Raw genomic sequence first — 20,815 nt, 5'->3', positions numbered from 1 at the left:
TTCTATTTGAAAAATGAATTGTCTTATTTGATGGAGACAAGCTCTAAATTTTGTGATAATAGAAAAATGAAAATTCATGATTAATAAATAATGGCGAATTGTTGAAGTGTGAAGTATAATACACACTTAAATCATATACCGCATGTTTACTGATTATTAAATGTTTGACTGAATTTTTTGACCAAATTTTTTCAATTTAAAATCCATGCATCCAACTATTGCTGCATTCTGAATTGCTAACAAGGCACTTGTCCAAAAAAAAAAAAAAAAAAAATTGCTAACAAGGCATGCAACGCAAATGTACTTTACTAGTAAAGTATATCAATAAATATAATTGTAAATCGAGTTGAACGATTCATCTCATCCTAAAAGACTTGGCTCGTCCGAGACAACTCGGTCTCCTCCATTGAAGTTTTAATTCGTTACGATAGAGGAAGAGGAAACGAGAAAACCTAACCTCCAAACCCCCCTTCCCTTATATTTGAGCAAGCTTCATTTCCCATCGTCATCCGTTTTGTTAATATCATCATTAGTCATTACTTGACAATTCCTTGGAAGCTAGGTAGATTTGATTTTCGCTTGAACATGGCCGGGATTCGTTGGCCACCGGAAGATTCGGAGCTCTATCAGGCGCGTGTTCCGAGCACGGCTGACTTGATTTCCGACGACGACCGTTCCGTCGCCGCGGATTCGTGGTCGATAAAGAGCGATTATGGAAGCACCTTGGATGACGAGCAGCGCCATGTCGATGCCTCTGATGCGCTATCAACCGGCACTTTCCGAGCTGCATCAGACTACAGGTACTTTCTTCATATCTCAATATCTATCCCCTAATTTTTTATTTTTTATTTTATTTTTTTTTCTTCAAGTTTTTGTTGATATTGTGATGCCCTAGATTAAATACTTGTAAGATAACACTTTTGAATCCTTGAATATTTCAAATCAAGGGATTCATTTTGTTTCATAAAATTTGTCATAATAGGGTGAGAGGGCTGTCCAATAAATTGTTTGACTCCCGATTTAGGAACTTGGATAAATAAAGCTCCTGATGGAAAGACAGAAAAGATATTCCAATATGTGGGGCTTCCATATTCTGATTTGGACAGCTCTGTCTCCCTATCATTGTTTTGTTTCAAGAAAGCAGATATAAACACCTTTATAATTTGTATGTATTTGTGAGGTCTGCCTTGTCAAAATGTCAAATCCCATTGTCATGAAGTTGGTTTCTCACTTGAATTTGATTTGAGAAACTTTTCTATGGAAATATACATATATAAAAGAAAATAAAATAAAAGAGATTTCTCTTTGTAAATCTTTAAATCTATTTAAAGAGCTCCATTTGATTTTGATGGTTATGCAGTACTTATACATATATGCTCTATTGCTAGGAAATACATTGTCTATGGGTCATTGGAAGTAATTTAGTTGTTTAAAGATGAGAAGGGGTTAGCAAGCAATTTTTAAATGCCAATCCATGTTCAAATCATAAAGTAACAAATAATCTCAAGAGATTGTATTATATTTTGAAAAAAAAATGTGATGCAGTTCTGATAAGGAGGCACCGGATGCTGAAGTGGAACCTTCAATGCTAGGTTTGCAAAGCTATTGGGATGCCACATATGCAGATGAACTGTCGAATTTTCATGAACATGGCCATGCTGGTGAAGTCTGGTATGTGTTGCTCATAACCCCTGTGGAAAATGGTAATTTTATGACTGTTGTATCTTCTTGTGCTATGTTCTTGTTGTGGTTTATTTATGGTCTAATAGAGAATTTCCCTTTTCCTTGTCATTCTAATTTCCTTTTGGAAGGTCTCATCATTCTAATTCTTCTTTGAAAATATTGAAGCGTGATGTATATGTATTAAAAAAAATACCGAAACAAACAACTTCTTTATTTATATGTAATGTCTTTGCAACTGAATCTATCTCCCTTTGTGATCTAGGGCAGTAACTTGTTATTTTCCTCTTCTTTTGGTATATATCCATATCTTCCATTCCACCCAATTGATCTTCTTTCGTTTGACATTTAATAAGATCAGTAGGTTTGATTGGAAGAGATTGCGAGCAATTCTTAAAGTTCTCTTTGATGGGAAAAAGGGGGTTTAAAAGCTTCAAGAAATAACATTTTGAAGCTTCAGATCAACATTGTTAGATAACCCTTCTTTGGCAAATCTCGCCTCTTCATGAGTGCTGATTGGGGTAGCCATTGGACAAATTGGTGGTGCAAGAGGAATGGCTATAGCAATACCTTCTAGACTGTAGTGAAGGAGCCTTCCAGTCATTTAGAGTGCTTTCATGCTTTGCAGTTTTAGGGAAACAAACTAGGAGGAACTTTTAGGGCCCATGATGGATCTCAAATCCTGATTTCCATTTCATTTTGTTCTTAACGGGGGTGAATCATAAACCTTTCTTTACGAATTCCGATAAAGAGTAACGTTCTTTCAATGAGTTGGGTTTTATTATTGTTGGAGAATTGAGAATTATATTTTAGAATGGTGGTTTGGCTTCAATGCTCTTTTGAGTCTATTTTTTACCTTGTGGGTTGACCATAAGTGATCTTCCCCAATGAGTTAACCCCTATCTAGGATTCAACAAGGTCTTCTTAAAACTGATGCAAAGCAAGAACTCTTGGAGGACTTCAAACGAGCTACAATCAAAGTCTGGAGGTTGTTGTTCAGATGGGAAGTTCTCATTGAAATCTTTTTTACTTGATGATTTCTACATAAAGATGCCCCATTCTTAGCTGAGGTCACATAGTATTATAGTGGACCAAGAAGGTAGTGTTTTCAAATGGGTAATTAGTAGAGGCATGCCGTATGCGCATGTTATACAAATTGACTGGGTAGATAACTTAGGCAACCATCGTCTCTTTGTTTGGGATATATGAGTGGATTTCTTTCATAGCTTTGGAATTAAATGGATTGTATCATGAATGGTCCTTGATCTTTTGGAAGGGTGGTTTGCTAAATGATGTAGGACGAAAGGGAAGAAGATGAAATAAGGGGTAGGTGAACCTGGTTTGGATTTGGGCTGCAATAGGGTACCCGTACAATTTTAGGATAAACCTGAAAGGGTTTGGGTTGCGGGATTTAGGTTTGGGTTATTGGATTTAATTAAGTCATTTCGCAATTGAAGTAAGGGATTTAGGTTTATAGGGTAAAAAAAATGGTTAATGGTTGTGGTTTGTAGGTTAAGAATTATGCTATGAATTCAAGATAATCAAGAATACAAAATTCAAGATTTCTTGAAAATCAAGAAAATAGAGTTTTATTGGTTGAATTCAAGACTAAAGAAGAAAATTGTTTAGGCATATGTGCTTAAACAAGAGAAGATGAAGATTAGGAAAACAGAGAAGAGGATTAAAAAGAAAACATGATAGATTTACTTTAGAATCACCTTAGTGATTTACATGGCATCACCAAGTTGAATGTACTAATGTTCAAACAAGAAAAACAGAAGTTTCAATAATTTTTTAATTCATTCAAAGCTCTTGTAAAATAACATAAGGGTGTCTTTAAATCCTAAAGAGAAAATACCTAAACTTCTCTTAACTTAAAGAGAAAAAAAAAATCCTAATTTTGTACTTTATCTCCCTCAAATTTTTATGGAAATAGCTAAGTTTGATATCTTGCTTATGTTAGAGGAGGTCTAGCTTATTTCTAGTAGTATGGGGAGTAGTTTGTTATTCTGAATAGTTAATATATAAATGATGAGAGAATGACTGATTAACTTTATTCTTAGATAAATTTTCCTAATATTTTTTCTTATCTTTCTCTAGTTTCTCTTCTTCCGCCAAATCTGATCTACAATTTGGTGTCAAAGCTCTGATCTACTCAAGAGAAATTCCAAAAAAATAAATTCAGCAAGGTGCACTACTGATGTCAGCAAGGTTGGGGTCGAAGAGGACATGGATTGAATTGCAATTAATTTTGGGGATTTTTGGTATATTTTGTACAATTTTTCAATAAAGTTTTGAAGGTGATTTATTAGTTCTTTTTGGAAAAATTGCAAAAATTCAGATTTGTAAATTTGGTTTCTTTTGGGGTTATTTTGATCTGATTTGTTTGATGGATCTGGTTATTCTCAAGTTTCTCTACACGATGTTGGTGGTTTCACTTGATTCAGATGAGTGTTGAAGTATTGGCGACAAAAACACCATTCTAGATTTACCGTCCCCACCTTTTTGTTTGTTTTGTCTTGTTTTTTGTTTTTGGTCCAAAACTATTTTAGCTCCTGTTTTTGGTATGATATGTCAAATACTAGTGGTTCGCATGTTGAGGAGGGAGGGTCGGGGGTGGGAACTTTCAATTTTGGCTATGGAGAGTTTGGGGAAGATTTTTGGAAGCGGAAACAGCTTAGAGATGAGAAAAGATACATTCATCAGCAAATTGAAGAAGAGATTGTTAAACATTTTCAACTTGGTGAACCCTCTGTAATGGCTGTTCTAATTCAACCTTGACTATGGATTGAATTTCATTTCGAAGTGATTTGAGTCTCTTATCAAGAGCTTGTTTCTTCCTTCGAAGTTCCTCCATCTCTCTATCATGCTTCGTCAACTCTTTGTCATAATTGGCTCGACTTTCCTTCAAATCCACCTCCAATCTCTTGTCAATTGATTGATTAACAATATCAAACCAAGCAGTAATTTTCTCAAGTGTATTATGTACTTCTTTGCGTTTAATATATTCTTGTGTCTCCCTTCAAAAGATCGTGGTTCCTTGCACCCATTGACATGATGAAGAACAAAAGAGTATGGCTCTGATAGCAACTGATATAGGGTAGAACACACAAAATTAGAGTTTATGTTAAAAATCAGGTTCTAGGGTGAAATCTCAAGAACTAAGAGTAATGAAGAATTTCTATGTCGAGCAAAACAGACTAAAAACTTCAATCTAGGTTTGAGATTGATGAAAATCAATTGCAAACACTAAAATTAAGCACCAATATTGGGCTCTTATGTTCAAAACAAAGAAAGGGAAGAAAATTCTCTTCTTTTTTCTTTTATTAATCAATCTTAAAAAAAACTAACTCACTGAATTTTTTTATTGGAGATCCTTATATGGATAACTCCATAACAACGTGGAAACCTTCTAAAATACTAAAAAGTAACTTCCTATCTATAACATATTACTGACCTTCTAATCCCTATTTGAACTCAATTTGGACATCTAAAAAGACTTCTAATTATAACCTAAAGAATAAAAACGAATTTTAAACATAAAACGCATTAGAAATTAACTAGGAAAAGAAATTTTCTAAAATTGAAATAGAAACTAACTACGACTACTTAAACAACTTAAAAAATAGAAATTCAATAAAAGAAAGTCGTAAAAGAAGTTGGACTAGGTTTTGAGGACCCATCAAAGATTGGATCGAGTTGACTTGGCCAAATCGAGTTGACTCGGTCAATGTTGTTGCTATCTTTTTTCGATTCCTCTTAACTCAATCATAGGCATTGAGATAAGTGTCGGCAAGCCTATCTAACATCAAACTCCCATTTTTTCCAACGAAGAACATATCTACTAACATTACCCATACAATTGCTAGCATAATTTGCTGATGTTATTAGTTGAAGTCAGAAAAGTGAGGGTAAAAAAATACATGAAAAAACTGAAAAAAAATTCAGATTTGAAAATTGGAATCATCTGATCTTTTGGGGGGTTTTTGATCTGATTCGTTTGATGGATATGGTCATTCTCAAATTTCTCTACACTATGGAATTGGTTTCACTCGATTTAGACAAGTATTGAAGTGTTGTCAAGAAAAATACCTCTCTAAGTTTATCGTCCCCCCTTTCTATTCATTTTTTGGGTTGTTTTTTGATTCAAAATTATTTCATCACCTATTTTTGGTTTGGATATGTCTAATACAAGTGGTTTGAATGTTAGTGTGAAAGCGCTTCGATCCGTGGGTTCGGATCCAGTTTTTGGAGTTGCCACCTAGTTTTAGGGTCTAGAAATCGAAAATGACTCTAAACAAATAAAAAAAACAAATCTACGAAGAGATTACAAGTAAAAGGATCAAGTTACAAGATTGGAAGGTATTAGACACCAATTCCGCCCGATGAAAGTCATCCTCTATTATTACCAAAGTTCTACATTGCAAAAATGGCCTAAATCTAAAATAAAAAATAAAAACTTTATTTGTTTACCGGGGGTGATTGCGACGATTGGTTCCCTTAGAAATTGGTGGTAAGTATTCCTCGTGCAAATTTTCTCAGTTTGTATCTGCTCTTAGAACTGCTCTCGAAGTCCAAGATAAGAAATTTTTTGCTAAATCTAAATGTTTTTTCGACTTTTTTTGGATGTTTTATAGGGTGTCTGGGTGTTTGTCGGGTTGAAAGTCAATTCTCGGAAGTTAGGTATGAGTTGGGGCTTAAAGTTTATGGTTTTGGGGAGCTTTTGACCTCTATTTCCTAGGATTTCTCTAGATTTGTAAGATTTGGTGGTAGAGTTGGATTTTTAAAGAAGTTATTGATAAGGTTTGAGTTGAATTAGGTCTCTTTTAGATAGAGTTCATCCCTAACTTATTTTAGGTGCTTTAGATAAGATTTCAAGTGGTTTTGATTTGATTTGATTTGACTTACGTAAACTTAAATCTTTTAATTTTTGAAGACCCCTCATGGAGGGTTTATTTAATTATTTGAAATTCTTTGAGACCCCTTGTGGAGAGTTCTTTAGTTAAATATTGGGTTGGCTCCACTCGAATAAATGGGTCACAACTTGAAATTGGCCTATGGGCTTAATTGGTTGTATTTATTTAGTTAAGAGATTTAATTTAATTTATTAAGATTTCACTTTACATTTATTAAGATTTTTAATTATTAGTTTTAGACTTTCGAATTGAAAAATTACCATTTTGCCCTCAAAGACAACTTTTGCGTTAGGTCATTTTTTGTTGTTTTGGGATGTTTCAGAATTGAATTTTCATGAGGATTTTAGTGGAAATTTTGGTTTTTGTCATGAATTTTTGGTGTGAAATGGGTGCGGATCCCACGAGGGGCATTTTGGTAATTTTGCCAAATTTTGTGAAAATTGGCGAAATAATTTATTTGATTTTAGGTTGTTATTTTATGTGCTCAATAAGGTCTTCCTAAGTGTAATGTAGTCTCTTTGGATGTTTGGGTGTCAGGGGTATTTTGGTCAATTTTTTTTGACAATTTTCTCGTAAAACTTATTTTTAGGCTCAAAATGATTATTTCTATGTTTGAGTCACATTCTCCTAGCATAGTGTGGTTTTTAAGGTTTATTTGCGTGGAATAGCTCATTTGAGCTTTGGAAACACATCTAGTGACAAATAAAAATCTTTAGAATATTCGTCCCTCATCAGGAACTGCTGCAATTGGGTTGACGAGTTGATTGATTGAGCGAGTGCAAAATGGGGTGTCTACATTGTGGATTCCACCTTGGTGCTCCAATATCGATTTTTTTAGTGACGGGTTATGTAGACAACCTTGGAGCTCAGATTACGATAGTGGAACTTGATGGTACCAATTTCTTAGAGTGGTTGCAATCCGTTAAGATGTATATCGGTGGACAGGGGAAATTAGGGTATCTCATTGGTCGTATTGCGAAGCCTGAGGAGACCAATCCTATGTGTGATCGTTGGGAGCAGGATAATCTGATGATAATGTCATGGCTATTACATTCTATGTAACCCCAACTCAGTAGGAACTATTTGTTCTTTGATACAACCAATCTAGTTTGGGAAAAGGGCACCAGAACATACTCTCATAAGAAAAATGTGGCTCGTGTGTATCAACTTCACCATGAGGTGACTAATTTTCTCCATGGGGAGAAAAGCTTGGCAACGTATTATTCCACTCTTCTAGCCATAATTTTGTGAGATCTTTTTAATGACGTTATCTGTTTTTCAAAATTCTCACTCCTTATATCACTTTTCCTTATGGATGTATTCCCAATCTTATCAGTTTTCTCGTTATCTTTCAACAATACTTGTCGATTTAACTGTCGGGCAACGCTTATGTTCTCTTAGACTCATCAACTTACTATTTTAAGTTATTTGATCTCACGTGTCTTCTTGGAAATTTCCTTGAGATACTTGGGGCCCGTGTGGATACTGGAGGCAGAAGTACTTAGAATATAAGTACTCTCAGAAGTATTTTTTGAAGTACTATCTGGAGTAGTTCTGACAAAATTTTGTGTTTGGATACAGGTTTTGAGAAGTACTTCTGACATAGTTTTGTGTTTTGATGTACTTTTGACATAATTTTGTGTTTTGATGAGTTGATAAAGGATATATCGAGTAAAATGTAAAATCTTGTGAGAGTATAATTGGAATCGCAACTTATATTTGATGAACAAAATTGCTCCGTGCAAAAATAATTTTAAGAAGTACTAATCTCGGTACTTCTCTCAGAAATAATATTTTTACTCTTTTACAGAATTACTTCTCCAAGTGCTTATATATCCAAACGATTGATATAGTGCTTCTGACTCCTTATAGGAATCATAAGCACTTGAAAAAGTCAATCCAAACAGGCCCTTGGTGACTTTTTTTTCCAGGTCATCACATAAAGAGTGCAAAAGATTCCCTAATAAGCTTCGGCAGGGGAAATTTAACAAGTATAAAGTTGTCTAATGAAAAAAGAGCATTCCTTAAGTCCAATGGATGGATCATCAATACTTTACTCGTCTAAGTGTTAAATCTAAAAAAAAGATTCAAGTGGGTGTGAATCTCTTCTATAGATGATGCAATGTTAAGAAGAGGCATGATGGGGTGCTAGAAGGAAGAAGTAGAAAAGTGCAAGGAGAAAAGAAAGAAATAAAACACTAGCAAACATGAAAAAGAGAAGAGGGGAATATTAAACACACCGACATAGTTATTGTTATGGTTCCATGATACATATTTGGGTATACTTCGAGGTTTGAAGACCTCATGTTAGGATGATTGACGTAAAAGACCCCATATGCATATCATAAGGAAGGCTTTGGATTGGAAAGGTACAAGTGGGTTGCGAATGGAGCATGAGTATTGGATTTTTCAAGTGACAATTAGTAATTTTGACCGATCATATGTTGAAGTCCATTGATCAAATGGTTCTTCTCGATTTATCGACTGTTACATTGAATTGATTAGATATATACAAACTCAATCTAGAGTTTGGATAAAAAGAGGAGAGAGAGAGAGAGAGAGAGATTGCTTGGCTTTGTTGGGGAGATTACCTACTTTGGACCATATTATCAGAAGGGGCTTTCCTACGCCAAATTTTTGTTTTCTGTGTGGTAGGGATGAGGAATTAGTGATCAATATCTTATTGCATTGCTCCTTGGCTCGATCAAATTGGTTTCATTTCCTAGCTCTCTTCGGCATGGATGAGTGCTTTCCTAGGTCGGTTGGGATCTTGTTTCAATCTTGGTTCTCTTAGGGATATCGTTTTAGGAAGTCAAACTGTATTCTTTGGAGCCTTTTTCCGTTTGTAGTTTGTTGAACGCTTTTGAAAGAAAAAAATAGCTGAATCTTCTACGTGAAGGTGTAGGCGGTTCGGGATTCAATCCTTTCGGTCTTTTGTTCTTTTGTGGAAAATTTTTCGAGGAGTTTAAGGGGATTTTCTTTGAGGATAGTTACTATAGGGGATTTGGATTGATGTTAGAGTTCTTAGCCTTTTTTCATCGTTGTATCTTTTGGGATGGTCATCTCAACCTTCCGTTTTTATTTCTTAATAAATCTTAATCTTTACAGAATCAAAAAAAGGAAAAAAGAAAAAGAGAAAAGAAATAAAAACAAACATCATATCTACTAACACCCCCTCTCAACCTATTGTGATGATATCACACACGCCCAACTTGCTAATAAGATGATCAAAACTGACATGACTTAAGGCTTTAGTGAGGTCATCTCCAATTGTTGAGATGTAGGAACAAATATAGTGCATATATTTCTAGAAGTGAGCTTCTCCTTGATGAAATGACGATCTACTTCGATATGCTTTGTACGATCATGTTGGACCAGATTATGAGCAATAATGGCAGCCTTGCTATCATAGTATAATTGAAAAACTAAGAAAGTGAAATCCTAGCACGAAGTAGCAATCACAAGCAAAGCAATTCACATATGCGAAATGCCATTGCTTGAAACTAGGCATCTGTACTAGAATGGGCAATCACATACTATTTTTTTGCTTCGCCAAGTTCCTGACTTACCACTCACCATAGTGCAAGACCCCAAAGTTGAGTGATGATTAGTAATATAACTTGCCCAATCCGCATCAATTCCATGCTTCCACTCTCATGTGGCTATGCGACCAAAATAATGAACCCTTTCTTAGGCACCCTTTCAGATATCGAAGAATTTGGAGGGCTATATCGAGGTGAGCCATATGAGGAGCATGCACGAACTGTTTGAAAATCATTCAGGCAAAGTAAGGTTTAGCTATACGGGGTGGGAAAGCATGGCCGTTAAAACTCCTTATAGTTCTGGTGTTTGGAAAGGGATTTTGAAGGTGCTCCCTTAGTTCAAAAGTATCTGACTTTGAGTTGTAAAATGTGTCAAAATCCCATTTTGGGAGGTGTGGGACCTCTCCCTTAAAAGAGATTTTCAAATCTCTATGCTTTGTCTTTGAAAAAAATGTTTCCCCATTCGTAATTGTGTATCATTATTCAAGGAGGGCTTCTCTTGGTATCTTGGCTTTAGAAGAAACTTTAAAGATTGGAAGATTGAGCCCATCATTGATTTGGTTAGTTTGGTCTCCATTTGGTAGTCAAATGAGGATTGTATGCTCTGATTGAAAAGTCGAGATGGTTTCTTTTCTATAAAATCGTTTTATAGTGCTCTTAGTTCCACACCTACTTGTTTCTGAGCTATTTGGCATTGGAAGATTCCTTTTTTTGTTTGGTCTGCATCCTTGGGTAGGGCTCAGACCTCTAACTGCATTATGGCTAGAGGTGTATGTGTTTTAAGTAACTTTTTTTTTTTGTTAAGCGTGATAAAGAATCTGTAGATCACATTCTCAGGCTATGTTTGGTAAATCTTCTTGAAAGTGCTTCCACGACTTTTAAGTTGAAAAAGTAATTTTTTTTTTGTAAAATCATGTTCGGTTAAAATTTAAAAAAAGTACTTTAAATAAATAGATTATTAAAAATAAACACTTAAAGTAGAAGTCAAAAGTAGGGTGACTTCTACTTTTTACTTATGCGGGAAGCACAATTTCCACCCCATCACCGTGTAAAACATGGATTCAAAACCCATGAAGTGATTTTTACTAGAGACGTGCATAGACAGCATAGTGAGTTGATTCCGGCTAGCCTTACTAACTTAATAAGATTTCAACTCTTACTAAGGGTCGTTGAGCTCACTTGTGGCATCAAAAACATGATCCAATGGGATTGGTTGTGGAGGACAGAATTCTGTGAACTTTGAAAAAAAATATTTCAAAAAAAATATTATTTTTCACTATTAATTTTAATTTTAAATTTTGGAGTTCCGTGGAAGTTTAGTGGCCGTCCATTTTCAAAACCTTGGATCAAGCCCAATAAAGTTTTTGTTTTGTTTTGTTTTGAATCTAAGTTTTTTCATGAAATCTATTGGGCTGTGGTGTTGGATTGCCAATGTGCTAATCTATTTGAGCTCAAGGATTCTTAGTAAGATTTAAAATCTTACTAAGTAAGGAAAGTGTTTTTCTATCGAGTACCTCTTTTCTTTCCCACATCTTTCTATCTCCATTACTCTCTCTCTCTCTCTCTCCATGAATCTCCCTAGGTTATTCACACTTACTCTCATGTGTTTGAACAAGCATTCTTCTCAATCCCATAGTCAAACAAATGCATCATCAAAATGATTTTGAAATGCCATCATATGCTGCAAAACTTTAGTTCAATACCCACCTTCATCGCTTGCCCATAAAAAAAAAGTTAATTAATCGAGTACTTTTATTATTAGTACTACCGAACAAATTTATATTGTTGAAAATCACTATTACAGAAGTTATTTTCAATAAAGTGTTTTTACATAAGTAATTGAAAAGTTACTGAAGTAATACCAAACACAGCCTATCCATTGCCTCTTCGCTTCGATGATTTGGTCTTACTTTTTGTCATTGTTCCATATGTGTTGACTGTTCCCAAGGTCTATTTCTTCATTATTCCAGGCAATCCTTGATCTTTGTGGCTGAAAAAAGAATTTTATGGAGTTTGATTCATTTTGCCATTTGTCGGTGGTTATGGAAGGAAAGAAATTGTTGTTTATTTTTAGGGACAGGCAGCAACGGTTCTGCCTGACCCAACTCAAGCATGAATATTATGTCAGTGAAGGCTTGGAGAAGAGATATCTCTTATCTGCTTTTGGTGCAAGCAATTCCCGGATTTTAAGGGACTATTTTTACTTTATGTGAGAGCTTGGATGTAGTAATGTTGGCTGGTCACCCTCCCCACTTTTTGTGTTTTTTTTCCTTCTGCTGTTTAGGTAGGTCGTCTCGACCTCCTTTGCTGTAATTGTCTGTTTCCTTTCTGAGTTCATTTTTCTTATAAAAGATACCATTCTGTTTTATATCCTCCTTGATTTTTCCGTAGGACTGATCTTTCCTTGGAAACAAAGTAATCTTCTTTATCCAAATTCCTTTAGGTTTGGAGCTGAAGTAATGGACATCGTTGCAACTTGGACCAAAAGCTTGTGCACCAACATTTCTCAAGGCTGTCTGCAGAATCTTACGGATGAATTCAGCTGCGAATCACAGTCGGTTGAGCAGGAAGGTGTGAATGATTTGTCTACCTGGAGTGTACTTGACATTGGAACTGGCAACGGTCTTTTCCTTCATCAACTTGCAAAACAAGGGTATTCCTTCCTTCAAGCTCTGTAGTGCTATTATACGTTTTTTTTTTCTTTCACTTCATGCATTTAACTCAAATCTAGTTGATCCTTTATCGTGCCAAATGGATATCTTATGGAACTAGGGCCTACCAAATGATCTACCTTTTAATCAATGGCTGTATTTGCTGATTTCTGCTGCTCCAATATAATTGCCAATTGTATAAAAGATTCAGTGTGCTTAAAACTGCCAAATGTGCAATTTTTGTTTTGGCTTGGACACAGCTTCCACTCTGCAGATCTTTTTACTCTCTTAATCCTGAAAGCAGTTGTCTCACATCAATGCCTCACTTTCAGTTTGTGGCAGTATTTTTTCTTATATATATATATATATCAGGATCAAGGGACATATGAAAAAACATATGTAAAAACAATGTAACATTAATAAATTTTCAAAATATGGGTTAGAAGTTTTGGATTGAGCTGATTTTTTGTGAGGATGATCTCCGTGATGGGAAGATCATAAAAAAAAAATAAATAAAAAATCAGTCCAATCTGAAACTTCTAACCCCATTAAAAGTGATTTAGAATGTGTACCGTCGATTTTTTGCCAAGTTTTGCCAATAATTTGTAAATCACTTTTGATGGATTTAGAAGCTTCAGATTGAGCTGATTTTTTGTGAGGATGATCTTCTCATCATAGTGACCATCCTCGCAAAAAATCAGCTCAATCCAAAACCTCTAACCCATATTTTGAAAAACCATTGTTTTTACATATGTCCCATGAACCGCCCCCTATATCTATGTATATCTATATATATATATGTAGGGAGTGGTTCAGCAGCCCTAAAGTTTGCCAAACATTGTGCCAAACATTTTTCAAAACATGGGTTAGAAGTTTTGGAATGAGCTGATATTTTGTGAGGATGATCTCTATGATGAGGAGATCATCCTCACCAAAAATCAGCCTAATCCAAAACTTCTAACCCAATCAAAAGTGATTTACAAAAATTGGACGGTCCACGATTCTTTAATTTGTAGACTAGGGTTAGAAATTTCAAAATGAGCTGATTTTTGAAGAGGATGATCTCTTCACTGTAGAGATCATCCTCACAAAAAATCAGCTCATTCCAAAGCTTCTAACCCATGTTTTGAAAAATGTTTGGCAAACTTTAGGGCCGTTGAACTGCTCCCATATATATATATATATATAGGGTAGCGTTCAAGGGCAAACTTTTTAGCAAACTTTTTGGCAAAACATTTTCAAAACATGGGTTAGAGGTTTTGGAATGGGCTGATTTTTGGTGAGGATGATCTCTACGGTGAGTAGATCATCCTCACCAAAAATCAGCCCATTCCAAAACTTCTAACCCATGTTTACCAGCTGAAAAATCGTGGACCGTCCATTTTTTGTAAACTGTTTTTGATGGGGTTAGAAGTTTTGGAATGGGCTGATTTTTGGTGATGATGATCTCCTCACCGTAGAGATCATCCTTGCCAAAAATCAGCCCATTCCAAAACCTCTAACTCATGTTTTGAAAAATGTTTTGCCAAAAAGTTTGCTAAAAAGTTGGCCATTGAACGCCCCCCATATATATATATATATATATTATATATATGGGTCGGGTTCAACAGCCAAATTCCTACCCATATGGGCTAAAAGTTTCAGAATGGGCTTATTTTTTGTGAGGATGATCTCTATGGTGAGGAGATCACCCTCACAAAAAACCAGTCTATTCTGGAACTTCTAACCCCATCAAAAGTGGTTTACAAACTTACGGTAAAAACAAATGGTCCACGATTCTTCAACTTATAAATTGGGTTAGAAGTGCAGAATTGGTTGATTTTTTTCGAGGATAATCTCCTCACCTTAGAGATCACCCTCACAAAAAATCAGCCCATTCTGAAACTTTTAGCCCATATAAGACAAAATACTTTGGCTAGGAATTTTGCAGCTAAACGCTACCCTATGTATTTATATGGGAGGCATTCAGTGCCAACTATTTGGCCAACATGTTTTGTCATACATGGGTTAGAAGTTTCGGAATGAGCTGATTTTTGGTGAGGATGATCTCTATAATTAGGAGATCATTCTCACTAAAACTCATCCCATTCCGAAACTTCTAACCTCATCAAAAGTGGTTTACACAGTCCACAATTATTCAACTCATAAAGATGGGGTTAGAAGTTTTGTACTAGGCTAATTTTTGGTGAGGATGATCTCCTCATATTAGAGATCATCTTCATAAAAAATCAGCCCATTTCAAAACTTTTAACCCATGTAGGACAACATGTGTTGGCCAAATAGTTGGCACTTGAACGGGACCCTATATATATAGGGGGCAGTTCATGGGAAATAAGTAAAAACATTTGTAAAAACAATCATTTTTAAAAATATTGGTTAGAAGTTTCGGATTGGGCTGATTTTTTGTGAGGATGGTCTTCTCATCATCCATCAAAAGTGGTTTACAAATTATTGGTAAAAAATTGACGGTCCACAGTCTAATCACTTTTGACGGGGTTAGAAGGTTCAAATTGGGCTAATTTTTTGTGAGGATGATCTTCTCATTACAAAGATCATCCTCACAAAAATCATCTCAATACGAAACTTCTAACCTGTATTTTGAAAAATGATTGTTTTTACATATGTTTTTACTTATGTCCCTTGAATGCTCCCCATATATATATTCAAAATAGCATGGATTTAATCTGGGTATTAATTTTGCCAAGCAACCCTTGTTATTTCCATCAATGATAGGAGAGTATTATTAAAATGTACCAAGTCTCTTGTTCCGAGTGTGCAAGTTTTGATGCCAATGGTCATTTGAGTAACTTGTCCATACAACCATGATGAAGGAACCCTATCTTTTATCATTAACTCACTATGTATTTATGATATGAAGAAATCCTACTTAGCAAAAATGGGCATCTTCTGCACTCAGGTTCTCTGATTTGACTGGAGTTGATTATAGTGAAGGGGCAATTGACCTTTCTCGTAACCTTGCTGAGCGTGATGGATTCACCAATATCAACTTTTTGGTATGTCACAATTTAGGGATAATGTTTTTTTTATTTCTTTGTAACCCTTTTCCATCTTTTGGTTGTTGTGCAGAGACTCATTATATTTTATTTATGTGATTATGCTTTGCTTACCCATGGATTAATTTCCATGCTTGAACTAGAAGAAAATTATGTTTTTAAGAAATCAACTATTTAGCTGGCCCTTTTTAAGAAATTACTTGCACCTTTTGTTTATCCTATACTATTTTATGACCTAAATTATATAGAACATAAAATTATTGTGAAAAAAAGAAGCTTTTAGAGAGTATTGTTTGGCGCAAGTTCATTGTTGGATGCTTTCTATTGCAGCAATATAAAAACAAAGCTTGATCTTGAAGTTGAATCTTGAATGCTTGATTCTTCTTGCAAAATCGGTTCTTGAATCTTGATTCTTGAATTCAAGTGTCTCTCGACTCTTTGAGTCTTGACTTGAGGCTTGGTGATACTTGATTTTGGGTCTTGAGAGTCTTGAGATTGTCTCAATTCAAAAAAGTAAAACAAAAACTAGGATGAGTATTTGGTGTTATTTTCATGTTTTATTCGCCTACAATGTTAGTAAGTGTTTAGGGGCAATTTGATAATTTGATAATGATTTTTAATGAGTTTCATGGGCTAAAAATTCAAGGGAAATAAAGTTACGGGATTGGGACATAGATGGTATTTATGATTTTATTTTATTTACAACCATTGGATCTCATTATATTAGTTGGATGATTGAGATTAGATTTAGGGTTTAGAGAACATTATAAATACTTGTTTATTGACGAGTTTGTGTTTAAGTGAGTCCTTATGTTCTATGTAATTCGTTGCTACCTTTTTGTAGTTTTTACCTAATTCTTGTATGTTGGTTGGTTATCTCAACTGGTCGGTTTCTCTCTTTTTAATAATATTCAGTTTACTTATAAAAAAAAATTGTTTATTGTTGTAATTATTTTCAATGATGAGTAAAATTGAGATTGGAGCTTTGATATTCTCATCAATGGTGTGGTGTGAGGCTTTTTTGGAGTGAGTTCAAGGTAACATTTGTTTTCTTTGTCGATTTCTCTGTCAAGATAGGTATTTACTGTTTTCTTAACATCTTCTTTATTGCTTTGTTTCTTAAAATTTTGTTTTAAACTTCTACAACATTCATAAACCTAGCCAATCCGTTTTATAACCGAAAGTCTCATCGAAATTCCTTCATCTATTGAAACCTAACCTTAATACCCATAAAAACCCAACCTGACTTTTCCTACTTGAACCGCATCGTTCCAAATCACCAAAAAACCTAATCACCTTCCTTTTTTTAGCTTGCAACTTCTCCAAACCTCGTTAACTTGTTGTTCAACAAATCAACACTATTTATTTGGCCATTGTTGCATTGAAATTTAGCTTAGAAATCTATTTTAAACATCTAACTGAAACCTTAGGCTAGAGGAAGAATAGTCTTCCATTGGAACCGATTGTTAGTACTTGAATAGCTCTTATTGTGGGATTGCGACAAACCTTGGGACTGTTTTGATTATTGTTTGGATTCTCTTGCATATCCATGAATGTATGAGCTCATGATTTATATTTGTATTGCTTATGTTAAGTCAGTCTGATCTTAAGATTTATCATCCTAGGGTAACATTCACGGTCTTGCATCACTACTCATATCATGATAATCTATATAATAGAACACAATTGAGTTGCAACAGTTGTGTGTGACACAAACGTCCAATAAACTACAGTGTTGTGGGAGACAAATCTAACTAGGACAAACCTCCCATCATCTATAGTTTTGTGGGTCAGACTTCCCATCAAATTATAGTGTTATGGGACATGTTTTATTTTCTTTATTCTTTACCTCTAATTTTACTATAGTTTCTCTTCTATCCCTTCCATCAAGCTATAATTTTTTGGGACTCACTTTATTTCATTTATTCTTCACCTCTTCTAACTTTACTATATTTCCTCTTTTACTCCTTTAATCCATTTTATTATTTTTCATCTTTTACCCCTTTAATCTCAAATTTTTATAACAGTTTTGTAGGTTAAACCTTCCATCAAGCTATAGTTTCATGGGACTCACTTTATTTCCTTTATTCTTTGTCTCCTTTAATTTTACTATAGTTTCTCTTCTACCCTTTTAATCCATTTTATTATTTTTCATCTTTTTCCCCTTTAATCTCAATTTTTTTTATCATAATATTCCTTTTTTATTTTTTTCACTTTTACCCCCTTAATTCGAAATAATATAATTCGAAATTTTGACAATGATAAATAAATAATACAATGGAAATAATATAAAATATAACTATCTAACATACCAGAATAATTTTCCAAAATAAAACTGAAAACAAATATGTTTCCTTAAAACATCTTCACACACACTTGACACATACGTAACTAAAAGTAGTGACACGTATATATATCAGATTCTAACCCAGCTCTAGTCTAAAATTTTTAGTAGTAGTATCCAAATTCATCTCCCAAAAGCTTGGGCCCTGTGTGGATACACCTCTCCGCGCAAGAGCAAAAGCTCAATCTCTCTCTGTAAGAGCAAAAAACCTCTCCGCGGAAGAGTAGGTTTTTTGAGCTTCTCAACAAAGGATAAAAAACTTGTCCCCGCAAGAGCAAAAACCTCTCTGCGTAAGAGCAAAAACCTATCCAAACGTTTGTTAGCTCCCCGCAGGAACATAAGTCGTCAAGAAGCTCTATCCAAACGCATAGTTGGAGTCCACATCTATTTGATACTCTTGAAACTTGGACTTCTTGAAGGAGTCGTCCGAAGTAAGCACATCTGAAACTGATGTTCCATAAGATTAACTAATAGGGAAGTTATTGTTATGAAATAAAGTGTCACACCCCAAAAACTCAACCTGAATCCCCATGATTCCCAAGTTGAATCCTGAGGCATGATATAAGACCCATATCATGATAATCAATATATAAGCGTAAACGACAAATAAATAGCTATATGTCATACCTGATTATTGCTCAACAGAACATATACGTATCCTCAAACATCAGTATACTTGACATATATACATAAAATAGTAATGACATAATACGGTGTTCATAATTACATTACAAAAAATGACAGTTAAAGACTTAAACCTAACTCTAGTTTGAGACTTATTACTAGTAGTACCCATGCTCCACTCTTGAAAGCTTGGACTTGATCATCTATAAGGCCATGGTACTGAACCTCCTCGAAAGGATCACCTAAACCAGGTGCACCTGAAATTTATGATGTCGTAGGGGTGAGTAACAGAGGAGTTACCCAGTAGGGGAATCTTACAATTCTAAATAACAGTATCCTATAAGCGGTTTAAACATTCTAGAAATTCATAAATCATGCATATTTGATATTCAACACATAATTGAAAATAATTGAACACCGATGTCATAAAACCTAGTAGGAAATTGAAATACTTAAAATCTGACGAAACAGTTGTTCATAATATAACATCAAATAATAGAGTACTATAATAGAGAGTTGAGGGTCACGACTGATGTGAACATCTCAGTCAAAATACGATTATTCCAATACTTCACCAGTGTGGAATCCCACCGTTAGTTCTTGATTCTATGGCCAGCCTCTGCTACAATTTGGGTAACTATTTTCCGGTTCAGGTTGGCTGTTGACCAAGACCTTAAGAAACGGGCCAATTCAAGTAGGTCATTTTTTCTTGACTACTCTAGACTATTAATGATCATTAACTAGCCATCTTCATCTATGCCAATCTGGCGTGCATGTGATCCTCGATATTCTCTATCAATCATACAACTATCTACATCTTGTTCTCTATTAAAGATAGAAAAGAAATTCCCGGATTCCTGTTGTGATGTTGTGTTCTTATGCATCCCATAATACATAAGAACTCAAACAATGCAATTGTTATCCTAAAATAACACATCATTCCGGAAATGTCACAACATGTTATTCTTTATAGGTTTTTACAATCTCTTTAATAAATCACTAAAATACTATATATAAGTATTTATTTTCTTTTCAAAACGTAATGAAAGTAAAACATACACGTGTTTTAAATACTCATACCACTCTTAAATGTACAGTCTCATCTGTTTTTTCTTTCTTTCTTTCTTTCGTGTCTTACACGACCAATAGTTGAAGCATTTCTCTCATTCGTGTCTTACACAGTCTATGATTGAAGCATCACCTCATCTTTTCTCTCTTTCGTGTCTTATATGGCATACGCCGAAGCATCTCACCAACTGGGTATTTTAAAACACAACAATCAATTGAGAACTCGTTCTCAGACTTTATTTTAATAAATTACTTTTCTTACTCAACTTTTTAATTAGAAATATTTCTTGTAAATCCATCACCAAAACGATTAAAGTAACTTGTTCACTGTTTAACTTATTCAAAATCATGCATGTCTATAAAATATGATTAAATATATGAATTGTGTATATAAAAACAACAACTTATGTAGTTACTGTATTTTCTTTTTTTGATACGTACAAAATACATATAAAGTACATGTAAAACATGAATGAAGTAACAAATGTTTTGAGCATTCAATCTAAGTATACATAGGAAAATATTATATAAAAATAGCAACTTTCATAGTTGCTGTATTTTATTTTTAGCATGTATAAATACGTATAAAACACATATAACGTACGTATAAAACAATAAATTTTGATCATTCTATCTAGTATTACATATTATGTCAATTTTATACAAAAACAACAACTTTCATAGTTGCTGTATTTTATTTTTAGCATGTATAAATACGTATAAAACATGTATAAATCAACTACAAGCATGTAATAATTCTTTTTAAACAAAACAACAACTATTAGCATGCTTTAAACTCATAAAAACAATAATATAAATATATATAAAGTATGTGCATGTTGAAAAAAAATTACAAAATAACTTTTGTTTTAAAATTACTAAATCAGAAATGTTTTAAAAACAAAACAAATTCTATTTTACAATTATAAAATCAGTAATATTTTTCTTAAATTTTTACTAAAACTATCATAAAGAG

At 34.2% G+C, this 20,815-nt stretch overlaps 1 protein-coding gene across 2 annotated transcripts in view; it reads left to right on the top strand.

Annotated features, from left to right (window-relative positions):
* Positions 1–398: 398 nt before the first annotated feature.
* Positions 399–20,815, top strand: part of AR401 (S-adenosyl-L-methionine-dependent methyltransferases superfamily protein) — a 34,546-nt gene continuing 14,129 nt past the window's right edge. The window contains exons 1-4 of one of the 2 annotated variants that reach the window (XM_086453169.1): positions 399–800; positions 1,546–1,671; positions 12,582–12,791; positions 15,707–15,803. In XM_086453169.1, the coding sequence (XP_086309295.1) occupies positions 586–800; positions 1,546–1,671; positions 12,582–12,791; positions 15,707–15,803 (648 nt within the window). In that variant the 5' untranslated portion in view covers positions 399–585. The remainder of the gene's footprint in view (positions 801–1,545; positions 1,672–12,581; positions 12,792–15,706; positions 15,804–20,815) is intronic. The other variant, XM_086453168.1, reaches the window with a different exon arrangement.

Source organism: Akebia trifoliata, chromosome 9, assembly GCF_017979445.1.
Source record: "Akebia trifoliata isolate Shusen 1 chromosome 9, ASM1797944v1, whole genome shotgun sequence".
NCBI classification, from domain to species: domain Eukaryota; kingdom Viridiplantae; phylum Streptophyta; class Magnoliopsida; order Ranunculales; family Lardizabalaceae; genus Akebia; species Akebia trifoliata.
Note: the sequence above shows the minus strand (reverse complement) of the source record. Positions and strands in the feature narration are given on the sequence as shown.